Raw genomic sequence first — 11,984 nt, forward strand, 5'->3', positions numbered from 1 at the left:
ACATGTTCCTTGGATTTAATGGGGTGGGGATGGGGAATGGATAGGGCTGGAGCAATGAGGACCTGCAGTTAGAATCCAGATGGAGAGGTAAGTGACCTCCTCCTTCCCAATATGACTGTTTCTCATGGGCTGGCCAGTGGTAGGACCTGAGGATCTGGCGATCCCCTCTCAGAACCTGAGATGCCAGAGCCAGCTGTAGAGCAGGGGAGTGGCTATGTGTAGAGAGGCCCCGTGGGAAGGGTGCAGGAGTACAGACGGGGGCAGGGATCAGGGGTATGGAGACATGGGGGCCTGGGGTGAGGGTACAGGACACAGAGGTCAGTGATATAAGACATGGAGGTCAGAGTTCAGGAGTACAGAGATGTAAGGGTCTCGGGTAAGGGTATACGGCATGGGGGAAGGGGTTTAAGACATGGAGGTCAGGGGTCAAAGGTGCAGAGATGTAGTGGTCTGGGGTAAGGGTATATGACACGGGGGATGGGGTTTAAGACATGGAGGTCAGGGGCCAGGGGTGCAGAGGCACAGAGTTATAGTCTTGAGATCACTAGTGAGGCATGGCTGCATCATGGCCAGGGCTCAGTGGGCAGGTTTAGAGTCACGCTGCAGTCCCAAGCAAGCAGATGACAAAGGTGGCCTCAGAGCCACTGAATGCTGAAGTCACGGTTCACGAGTCTCCCCAAGTCTCCCCATCAGAACCCACAAGGATGTCCTGTCTCCCCCAAATCAGGAAGGCTGGTCTTTCCTCTGGGAAAAGGAGGACCAGGGGGAGGGTTTCCTGGCCCTGGGGCTACGGGAGAGCAGCCCTTTCCCACCTCACCACCTGGCTATCACTTCAGACAGTAACAAACGCCCCCTCTCTCGCTCTGTTCTTCCTGGCCTCTCCTCCCTTCTTGTTCTCTCTCTTCCCCCTCTCTGTCTATAACGAGAGATCCTCATTCCCTGACATTCCTGTCTGGAGCAGCAGAACTTGAAAGCAATTCTTTGATATAAATTACAAACCTACTTTTGAAGCACTTTTCAGAAAAACAGTAAGAAGAAAAGCAAAGAAAGGGGAAGGAAAAAAAACCCAAACCCCCAAAGTGGACCATTGTGTGCAGATTTTTCAGTGGAGTTTTAAACTCTGTCAGGTCCTCCACACCCGCATAAGCACCCCTACCTACTCCCCCGCCCCTCCCCAACCTACCCATCCCCAGGCTCTCCTCTCACACCCACAAAGTCCCTGGAGTCCCTGATCGTGGCATGGCGCTTCCTGTTCTCTCTCTCTGTCTCCTATCGATTTATTTATAATGATTTATTAAAAACTACACCCAATCCCCGAAGGCCTCTGGGTGCATGTACCAAAATAAGAAGACAGCAAATTAAATTAAATGCCGCCTCTCAAACCTTGAATTCCCTATTAGCAGAGGAAGGGAGACTACGGCTTTTTCGCCTCATGCTCCACACCTAGCTCTCTCCCACATGGGCACCTGTCTTCTGCACAGCAGTTCTAAGCTGCCAAAGTGTGTGAGCAGGCAGAACACACACGCACGCGCACACACATGCGCACACACCTTTCTTCCTTGTCTCATAGCTCATTCGCCCCCACTGCACATTCTCTCCTCATCCTCATGGCCCCGGGGCAGCCATGGACCATGCTGGAGCCCAGGTGGTAGCTAAGTGGCATCTAAAACCAACCTCCCCATGTGACTTCATTTAAGGCCCCAATTGCTCCCTGGAGTCAATCGTCTTATTTATCTTTACAAGTGGGGAAACTGAGGCTAAAAGGCTCCCCCAGCTTGTCAGTAATGGTATTAGGCTGAGCCATCTCTCTCCAGCGCTATGTGTATTCCCATCATGCCATAGCTCTCCAGGGGAGTGAGGGAGAAGAACGGGAGTGGGAGGCCCAGGCTCTTCTGAGAGTCCATTCGGAGAGGAAACCATCAATTCATTATCCCTTCCCTTGTTCTGCCTGCAACTATAGGTTTATTTCAAACGGGATGGGGAGCTGATCGATGCAGTACCCCTGTCAGAACTGCCAGCAGCCAGCTCCGGCCCCCTCCAAGACAGCAGGCCCTTCCGCGGCCTTCTGCATCGAGATGTGGACGACACCAAAATGCAAAAGTCACTGTCCCTCCTAGACACTGAATACCGGGCTGGACGTCCCTACACGGAGCGCCCCTCACACACTCTCACCCAGGACCCCAGCCTTTTCGTGCAGCCCACCACGGAAAACATCCCAGAGACAGTAGTGAGCCGCGAGTTCCCCCGTTGGGTACACAGCGCAGAACCCGTCTACTTCCTGCGCCACAGCCGCACTCCAGGCAGCGATGGCACGGTGGAGGTGCGGGCCCTGCTCACCTGGACCCTCAACCCGCAGATCGACAATGAGGCCCTCTTCAGCTGTGAGGTCAAACACCCAGCGCTGTCCATGCCCATGCAGGCAGAGGTCACGCTAGGTAAGACCTAGCAGGCTCTCTGCTGTCCTTCAGAGATAAGAGGTTGTAACCCTGCAATGGGGGGCTGGGAAGGCTGGAAGCCAGGGTAGGGGAGTAAATGGAGTCAGGTCAGCTCAGGGGAGAGCCAGGGGTCTTTGGGAAGGTTGTTTGTTAGACTGGAGAAAATGGAAGTTTCTAGGAGGTCAGTGGGGTACCTGGTAGGAGGTAGGGTCAAGAGCATGAATGTTCAGTGGAGATTTGCTGGTCACAAGTAGAAGTTCAACATGGAGTCTCATTTTTCAGATAAGCAAAGCTGAGATTCCAGTTAAGCTACTGGTCCTGAGTTACTTCTTTTTTTCTTTTTTTTCTTTTTTTTTTTTTTTTTTTTTTGAGACAGGGTTTCTCTGCAGCAGCCTTGGAGCCTGTCCTGGAACTAGCTCTTGTAGACCAGGCTAGCCTCCAACTCACAGAGATCCGCCTGCCTCTGCCTCCCAAGTGCTGGGATTAAAGGTGTGCGCCACCACCGCCCATTGAGCTACTAGGTCTTATATAGCAGAACTGGGCTTTTAAGTCCTGTCTGCTGGCACCTTCGACATTCCCAAAGCCAGGTGCCCTTGACTGGCTTAGTCAGGTCCCCAAAGACCCTTCCTAATGGATGCAGGCTCCTTCAGCTCCTACAGAACACAAGAGGGGCTGTTTTCTGAGACGTCTGTGTGCCGGGTGCTGCTTCCCTTCTGTTCATTGAGCAAAGGTTTATGGAACCCGCGGAATAGGCAGGGCTGTTGTCCCAGACCACAGATGTGCAAACTGAGGCCCAGAGAGGTTCACTGAGTTGCTCAGGGTTCTTAGGGAGGACTCAACGGCAGTCTCCCTGTATACCTTCCAGGTCTTTATCCGTTTCATAGACACATCATCAGTCCCTGGAAAGCTAAACCTGCCAGATGCCTCCCTCAGCCTCCTGCTTTGCCAGCCCTTTTCCCTCTATGGACCCTCCATCTCTCTTGGAACGTTGGCTGCGTTGCCCATAAAAATCACGTACTACCCCAAACCCACTAATAAAGAGAGGTGAACAATAAAATCTCTTGAAGCCTTCAAAGGCCAGCTTGTATGCCACTCCTGGCCAGACCTTCTCACTTTGAACCTGCTCTGTCCCTGGCCCCAGGACCCCCTCACCTCAGGGTCTCTGTGGACACCTTTCCCAGCAGAATAAGGAAAAGGTAGGCCCAACCACAAGTAGTATGCCTGCACGGGCTCACTATGAACCTTGGGAAGTGGAGACATAAGGATATCCAGGACTCACTCCTGCGGTGAATGGGAGAGCCTGGGCTAGCCTTTGTTTGTACCTAGACTGCCCTCGGTCTCTGTTTTCTGGCCTGAAACAGGTCTGCAACCACTGTGTAACCCCATACTAGGAGCCCAGCTTGAATCCCTGCAGTACCCTGGGTGGCCACTGAGGGCACTGTCCTTACTCCTATCCTTTAGCTGACGGACCTGGGTTTTCCATGACTTTGGTGGGTTAGCTGGGGCTTTACACCCCCAGAGTCCACTTCCTATATCACTGTCTTAGTGTAACCTACCTAAGGTTGTGGTCAAGGGCACACTGAGTCATGAGTGTGGCCTGGCAGAATGAGGGCCCCCCGTACTCTAAGAAAGGCTATGAAGTGAACAAAGCGATAACTGGGACACAGAATTCAAACAACACCCAGCAGGGACTTTGAAGAGCAGGCCACCAATGGTTGGGCTTGTCTTCTGCAGTGGGCCTTGCTCTCACCTGCATTCCCTTTCCAGGGATGCCTCCAGGAAGCCTGCTTGGGTCTCCCTGGTCCCTCCAGTTGGCTGGTTCTCTTTCAAGGCCCTCTCCCTGGGTTTGTGACTCTCTGATGAGCAGCCTTGAAAGCCATCTCAGTATGAAAATGCTTTCTTCCCATTGGTCAGGGCTACTCACTTTCCCACGGTCTCCTCATGTCCAGGTCACTGCCCGCCAGGCCACAAGGCCTCAGAATGCTTCCCAGACCTGCTCTGTTTGTCCTTTCCTCGAAACCACCCCGCCCCCAAGCACTGTGCACCCACTCCTGGACTGCAGCATGGCCTCCAAACTGGTCTCTCTGCTTCTGATTTTTGTTTTGCTTTGATTTTGGTTGTTTGCCTTATACTATTCTTCATCCCTACTGATCTAGTTAAAAAAAAAAAATAAATCAGCTCAAAACCTAGGTAAGAGCTGCCCAGACTCTCCAGTGTAGACTCTAGGCTGATGCAGAGAAGAGAGCCCAGAAACAGACCTGCAGGCAAAGTCGATTGATTTTGATGGAGACCCCTGAGGCTGTTCGGACAGTAAAGACGAGTTCTCTAGCACATGGCCCCGGAACAAGAGAACATGAGAAAGGGAGGGGCGGGCCTGGCCCCTGCCTGGCATGCACACAGGTTAACCTGAGGATGATTGATAGACTCCAGTGTAAAAGCCAGTATCATGAAACTTCTGGAACAAAATGGAGAAAAATGTTTTATGGAGCCAAGGTAGCCAACATCCCTTAAAACAATCATAAAAAATAAAAATAAAAACACGAGGAAAAATTGAAAATTGTTTGATGGGACTGAATCAAAATTCAAATCTTTGGCTCATAAGAAAACATCCCCAAAAGAATTCAAAACAAAAAAAAAAAAAAAAAAAAAAAAAAAAAAAAAAAAAAAAAAAAAAAAAAAAAAAAAAGAATTCAAAACAAGGGGAAATTCTCCCAGTCCTCTGTGAAACATTGGTACCCAGGATGCGTAAGACAAAAACCTAAGCTAGGCATGGCGGTGTCTGCCTGTCATCCTGGCATTTAGGAGGTGGGGGCAGGGGGATCAGAAGTTCAAGGTCATCCTTAGCTATGTGAGTAGTTTGAGGTCAGTCTGGGCTACATAAGCCATGTCTCGAAACAAAATTAGAAACAAAGAGAGAGAGAGAGAGAGAGAGAGAGAGAGAGAGAGAGAGAGAGAGAGACCTTATAAAACCAAAAGGCACTAGTGGAAACATGAGAGAACCAGGATTTGTTTTCAGTAATGGAGGTCAAACCCAGGTCCTAACATGTACTAGGCATGTGCTCGGCCACTGACTGAGTTAGTTATGACTAACCAAGCCCATGACATCTGGCTTTTAAAGTCACCTATAGACATATTAAAACACTGACTCATCAGGAAAATGGAGACTACAAAGAGATAGCATATGTAACTACTGGATTTGGTAAACTTTTAAAAATTGCCAATACCAAATGTTGATAAGGCTACAGAACCATCAGAATGCTCCTGCATCATTCATGATAGTATAAAATGGTACTGATCCTTAGAAAAATCCAAATATTCAAATCCAAATATTATATTCAAACATGATAAACACCTCACTCCCAAGACCCAACAATTGCACATGGAGGGATGGTTGAGTAGATGGATAAATGGATAGATGGGAGGATGGATTAGGTGATAGGTAGATGGATGGATGGATGGATGGATGGGTGGATGGATGGGTGGGTGGATGGATGGATGGATGGATGGATGAATATATTGAGAAGGTGGATGGGTAAATAGATAGATTGTAAGGTTGGGATTGATTGGACTGAATGTATGAATAGGCATAGAGGAAGGAAGGATAAGAAGAAGGATGGATAGATGGATGGATGGTAAGGTTTGATGGTTAGATGGATGGATATGCTAGATGGATAGATGAATTGACAGAGCAGATAGGTGGAGAGGTTGGATGGATGCATAAATGGATGAGGGAGTGGATGGGTGGGTAGTTGGTTGGGTGGTAGGTGGTGGATAGATAGATGGGTAGCTATGATAGATGAATAAATGGATGAGATGTAGATGGATGGATGAATGAAGGTGGGTGGTTGGGTAGATGGGGTTGGTTGGGTAGATGGGGTTGGTTGGGTAGATGGGGTTGGTTGGGTAGATGGATGGATGGTTGAGTACATGGTGGATGGTTGGGTAGATGGTAGATGATTTGGTAGATTGTTGGGTAGATGGATGGATGGTTTGGGTAGATTGTGGATGTTTGGGTAGATTGTGAATGTTTGGGTCGATTGTGAATGGTTGGGTAGATGGAAGGGAGAGCTGGGTAGATGGTTGGTAGATGGACAAGTGACTGTCTTAATGAGAGTCCCATGGGAGTCCGAGAGGAGCCTTTCCTTGAGTTCATACATGCCATCCTCACAGACAGCAAGATCCCACAGGTGGGGGTATAATGGGAATTTCTGCATTCCTTTGAGCCAGGATTTCACTCTGTGGCCTCATCCCTCTCCCAGTTGTCATTTTCAGAGTTTCTCTTAGGCAGGTGATGAACAGGTGAGCAGACAGACAGAGCTGGCACTCCACACCACAGCCTGAGAGGGCCTGGGCTCACATTCTGTTCTCTAGCCGGGGTGAGAGAAGAGAACCCCAAAACTGCTGAAACACCTCTGCTTGGCACTCTGGATTGTGTTCTCAAAGCAGGCAGGGGACTGAGCATTTCTTGTCAGGAGCTGCAAATGGACTTCCTGGTGGTGGTGGAATGGGATAGTGCAAACAGCTGGCAAGGGGCGCCCAGAAGCCCTGACAGGGGTGAGCGGGAACTCCAAGATATCTGCAAGCATCCCTGTTCAGGGGAGCTGGGAGGGACAAGAGTGTAGCAGACCCCTCCTAGGCCACCTTATGTGCTCCTCAGGGTCAACTTCACATAGGAGCCACTAGAAACAGCACAGAGCAGCCGAGAAGGCTGTGTGACCTGCTGCCTAGTTGCCCTGGACTCTGAGCCTCTCCTGAAACACTTGACCTCCAAACCCTGCCTTCTCCTGCGATGGAGGTCCTTCCTCGCCCTCTGCTGGTTGAAGCTGGCAGTGGCGCAGACCACCAGGGGTCATACCATCCCCAGGGTTTCCCATCTGCAAACCTACCTCCTCCACAGCACCCAACAGAAACTGGAGGAGGCAAGAATGTTCCTTAGCCTCTGTGCCTTCCTGGGCTTACATGACAATCTCTAAAGGCTAGAAGGTGAAAAGAAACAGAACATGAAGTATTGAATTGAAAGACGTAGCCTTTATGTCGGACAAAAGTCATAGAGGGATGGCTGATAGCTCAGAGGTGAAGTTTGGGGGATGGCTCAGAGGCGGAGCCTTTCCACCCCCAAGTCTGTCATGTGCCAGAATAGGCTAAAACTTCTCCAGTGTCCCCGGCCAGTGCTGCTTCCATGCAGCTGGCAGGTGGACGCAGCAGCAGCGGAAGCATCCTCTCCTCCCCTCACCAGGCTGCCCTCCCTCTCAGCAGGCCAGGCCCTTCCCTCTACCCAGGCAGTCCTTCAGATATCTTCCTTGTGGTTAATTAGTGGTGCCTTGGCCTTATTCTCAGAGAGCAAGATTGGCAGAGCCTGGAGCTTGCTCACATCTGCCTGCTGCTCTGATTTCCATTGTGAGCTAAGTGGGGACAGCCCTGGAAATTCTGTGGAGTCTGTCCCCAGCCCCACAAGCTCTCTGGATGACCATGTCCTCGATGCTTCCTCTGCTTGGAACCTTCCTCGTAGACTTCAATTTTCTGAGACACTGTGACTACTGCACCTCCCCCCCAACCACACACACACACACACACACACACACACACACACACACGAGCTGTGTACCACCTCCGCTAGCACCCTGCACACACCGCTGGTTATAGTTTGGCTGAGTGTTTGCAAATTAAATATCTCCCCCGCTAACGGATAAGTTGCAGACACTTAACTTTAATCATTGTCCCCTTTACTAGTCCCTAGCCCTGCTCCAAAGCCTGACATATGGCCAGCGCAGTAATTACTATTGAATGAGTGAACAAATGAATTAATGAGGGCGGGGAGTCAGGAAACATGTGTAATTGACTCTGCAGGGACCTCGGACAAGCCTCTTTATTATGCGTGGGCCCGGTTTTGCCCCCTCTGAAAAGAAGAGAAGCCCAGCCAGTCCACCTCCCACAGGCGAGGGGTACCCAGGTCATCCTGTCTTCTCAGCACATACAAAGCTGCCGAGGAAGACTGGACTGGGAATGACAGGACCAGAGGCAGGGAGAAGAAAGACTGGCTGGGGAATGAGGTGGCAGCTTCACACTATCCACGCACCCCCACTCAGATTCTGGGAAATCCCTTGGCAGTAGGATTCTGGATCAGGATCCTGGAGATCTGAATTTTGGTCCTCATTCTTCCTCACTGTGTAACCTTTGGCAAATCACAGTGAACTCCCTGGGCCTCTGTGAACTCAGCTGGACAGAGGGGACAATGATGGATGGTGTCATTATCTTTCTCCCCCACTGACGAGTGAGACCCACAAACTCAGGAACCCATGCATTTCTGTGCTTCACTGAATCCCCAGATCCCAGTGGGGGTGGGGGACAAAAGAGGGTTGTAGGAAATATGGAGGGAGACACCCATGACGGGGGGGTGGTGGCTGAGTGAGCCTCCTTGGAGCCCCTGAGAAGCAGCCAGTGTCTAGGACACCAACCTCTGGAACTTGCTCTGCATCCTGGCCCACCCCACTCTCCATACTGACCACACCCACCCACCACCCCTCTTTCTCTTGATACAGTTGCTCCCAAAGGACCCAAAATCATGATGACGCCCAGCAGAGCCCGGGTTGGGGACACAGTGAGGATTCTAGTCCACGGATTTCAGGTCAGCTTTTCTCTGGATAGCTGAGTGGAGTGGTGGGGTGGGTAGAGACATCCAATGGGGACCAGCATTCCTGGATTACTCTCCTATACCCACAAGCAAATGCAGTTCGCACCAATCTTCTGTCTTCACGTTTATTCTAGCCCCAACCTCTGAGGGTCCTCTCCACCTAGTCTCTTGTTGGACAGGCTGTTTTCAAATTCCCTATTTAGCTGAGGATGATCTTGATCTTCTAACCCTCCTCTGACCCTCCCCTCCTGTGTTTAGATTATTGGCATGACAGTTTATCGGGTGCTGGGGATGGAACCCAGGGCTTTGTGTGTGTGCAAGGCAAGCATACTACCACCTAAGCTATACCCTCAGCCTCCTTCCTGGGGTTCTAAGGTGCTACCTGAAGCCTATTGGATGAAAATCAGGGCCTGGAAAGCCTTTGGCCTTCCTGTGTTGGCAGCGTGCTCCCTGATGACTCCACTGTTTCCTGCTCTGACCCACAGAATGAAGTCTTCCCAGAACCCATGTTCACGTGGACGAGAGTGGGCAGCCGCCTCCTGGACGGCAGCGCTGAGTTTGATGGGAAGGAACTGGTGCTGGAGCGGGTTCCTGCTGAGCTCAATGGCTCCATGTATCGCTGCACTGCCCAGAATCCACTGGGCTCCACCGATACACATACTCGGCTCATCGTGTTTGGTAGGGACCTCACAGGACTACCCGAGGATAGGGCCAGGCTCTAAGTCATCCTCAAAAGCCCTTAAATTTGCCTCAGTGAGGGGCTGGAGAGATGGCTCAGTGGTTAAGAGTACTGACTGCTCTTCCAGAGGATCCGGGTTCAATTCCCAACACTCACATGGCAGCTCACAACTGTCTGAAGATCCAGTTGCAGGGGATCTGACACCTTCACATCAATGCACATAAAATAAAGTTAAAATAAACCATAAAAAATATTTTTAAAAAAATTTGCCTCAGTGAGATAATTCCATTCACTGATTATAACTGGAACGACTTTATCATCAGAGAGACTTTGGTTCACATCTCGGCTCTGCCACTTAGCAGGCTTCATTTCCCCATCTGTAACATGGCCCCTCATCCCAGTGAGTGGGAGCACCATCCCAGTGCATATAATGCCACATAGCGGGTACCTGGGGAAGGTCCTACATGCTCAGAACTCAGCGCCAACCATTCTGCTTCTTTCTGCTTCTTTCTGACAGAAAACCCAAATATCCCAAGAGGAACAGAGGACTCCAGTGGTAAGTCTCCACCCTCAAGACTGTACCCTTAAAAGAGTGCTTTTCAAAGCATCTGTTGCTAAAGTCAACGTGTCTCCCCTGGTTCCTCCTTTCCTTTAGAAAGCTATCACCTCAGACAGGCAGGGTCAAGGTTAGGCAAAGGTAGGCACTAAGCAAGGAAGGCACTATACCCCCAAACAGCTAATGGGATAGCAGGGGTCAAGTGTGTCCCCTCTCATTGCTACCCAGACCCCAAGAAGTGTTTGATGCTGACCATGGTGTGGGTCTCTGACAACTCCATGGGACACTTAAGAATATAGTCAGATGCCCCAGGCTGTTCCTTCAGCCACCCAACCTAGACACTACCATACACAGTGAATCTCACAATTCTCAACAAAGCGTCCCTTTGGCCTCAGCCCAGCAGGCCTGCATGGGGAACAGGGCGCCGGACTCATGGCAGCCCGCAGAGCTGAGGTTTGATCGCCCGATGCAGCCCCCTAGCATCTTTGCTGGGAATCATTGTTCAACATCTGTTGAAACTCCCCAGATTCACACCAATAGGCCCCCTGTAACACGCAGGCAGTCTGCAGTCGTGACACCTCTGCCCTCTCACAGGTTCTGCTTCTGGCCTCGCTGGCGTCCGGCTCACCCTGGTGCTTGCCCTGACAGTGGTCCTGGAGCTCACGTGAAGATGCCGCCTCCTCCCGATGCTCCAGCGGCCCGGCATCTCTGCGATCGATTTTCATTTCTTTTCTAAACTATTTCCAGTCTTGTTCTTAGTCTTTGCCCATGTATTGGCTTCTTCACTGGGTTTAATTAAAACAAACGGACCAATTTTCCCCACCGTGGCGTGTGGCTCTGTCTTTCCTTAGTCTAAGTGGTAGCTTCTGGGTACCTCCTGGCATACAGTCTTGGGACAGGCATAGAGATAGAATGGCAAAGGAATGGAAAATTTGCACTCCTCTGAGGATGGGTGGACATGCAGCTCCTGTCTTATTCAGTCTTAAAAACATCCAGGTGTGGGAAAGGGCTGTCGAAAATGTTAAGTCAGCTAGCTGTAGCCACAATAGTGCTGCCTAACAAGTCAACCCACATCTTGGTAACAGACAACAGCTGGCATGGATACTTACTTATAGATAGCAGTGGTCCAGATGTCCTCATCCAGGCTCACCAGACAGCTTAGCTTCAGACAACAGACCTTCCTCACCCCTGCATAACCCCTGCTGCAGGCTACACTCCAGGCTGGCCTCTGGTCTCCACTATGGAGTTATGAAATTCCTTGTGTGTTTATCCTGGAGCTGGAGCTAAGGGGGCAGCAGCTACCTGACATCTGATCCTCTTTCCATGTGTATCAGTCAGCTTTTTCCATCACTGTAACAAAGCAGCTGAGATAATTTACCCATCAAGGGGAAAGGTTTCTTTGGGCTCTCAGTTCTGAAGATACAAGCCTACAACCTGGTAGCCCCATTACTTTGGGTCTTTCATGGGATCATGAGATCATACATCATGGCAAGGAGCTATGGAGCTGCAGAGGCAATCCACTGGAAGGCAAGGGCCAGGCAGAGAGGAGAAGGAAGAGACCAGGTCCTACATCCCCTCTGAGAACACATCCCACTTGTTGATAGCCCCACCACCTCCCAATAGGGCCATCCTAGGACCAGGCCTGTGTACGCAGACCTAAGGGAGACAATGACCACCCTAATT

At 50.6% G+C, this 11,984-nt stretch overlaps 1 protein-coding gene across 1 annotated transcript in view; it reads left to right on the forward strand.

Moving 5' to 3' along the window:
* The window catches only part of Igsf21 (immunoglobin superfamily member 21), a 127,955-nt gene extending 116,986 nt beyond the window's left edge, over positions 1-10,969 (forward strand). Inside the window, exons 5-9 of the mRNA XM_038334367.2 lie at positions 1,961-2,435; positions 8,975-9,060; positions 9,552-9,744; positions 10,263-10,301; positions 10,896-10,969. Coding sequence (XP_038190295.2) covers positions 1,961-2,435; positions 8,975-9,060; positions 9,552-9,744; positions 10,263-10,301; positions 10,896-10,969 — 867 coding nt within the window. The remainder of the gene's footprint in view (positions 1-1,960; positions 2,436-8,974; positions 9,061-9,551; positions 9,745-10,262; positions 10,302-10,895) is intronic.
* Positions 10,970-11,984: the final 1,015 nt, after the last annotated feature.

Source organism: Arvicola amphibius, chromosome 6 (genome assembly GCF_903992535.2).
Source record: "Arvicola amphibius chromosome 6, mArvAmp1.2, whole genome shotgun sequence".
Taxonomy (NCBI): Eukaryota; Metazoa; Chordata; class Mammalia; order Rodentia; family Cricetidae; genus Arvicola; species Arvicola amphibius.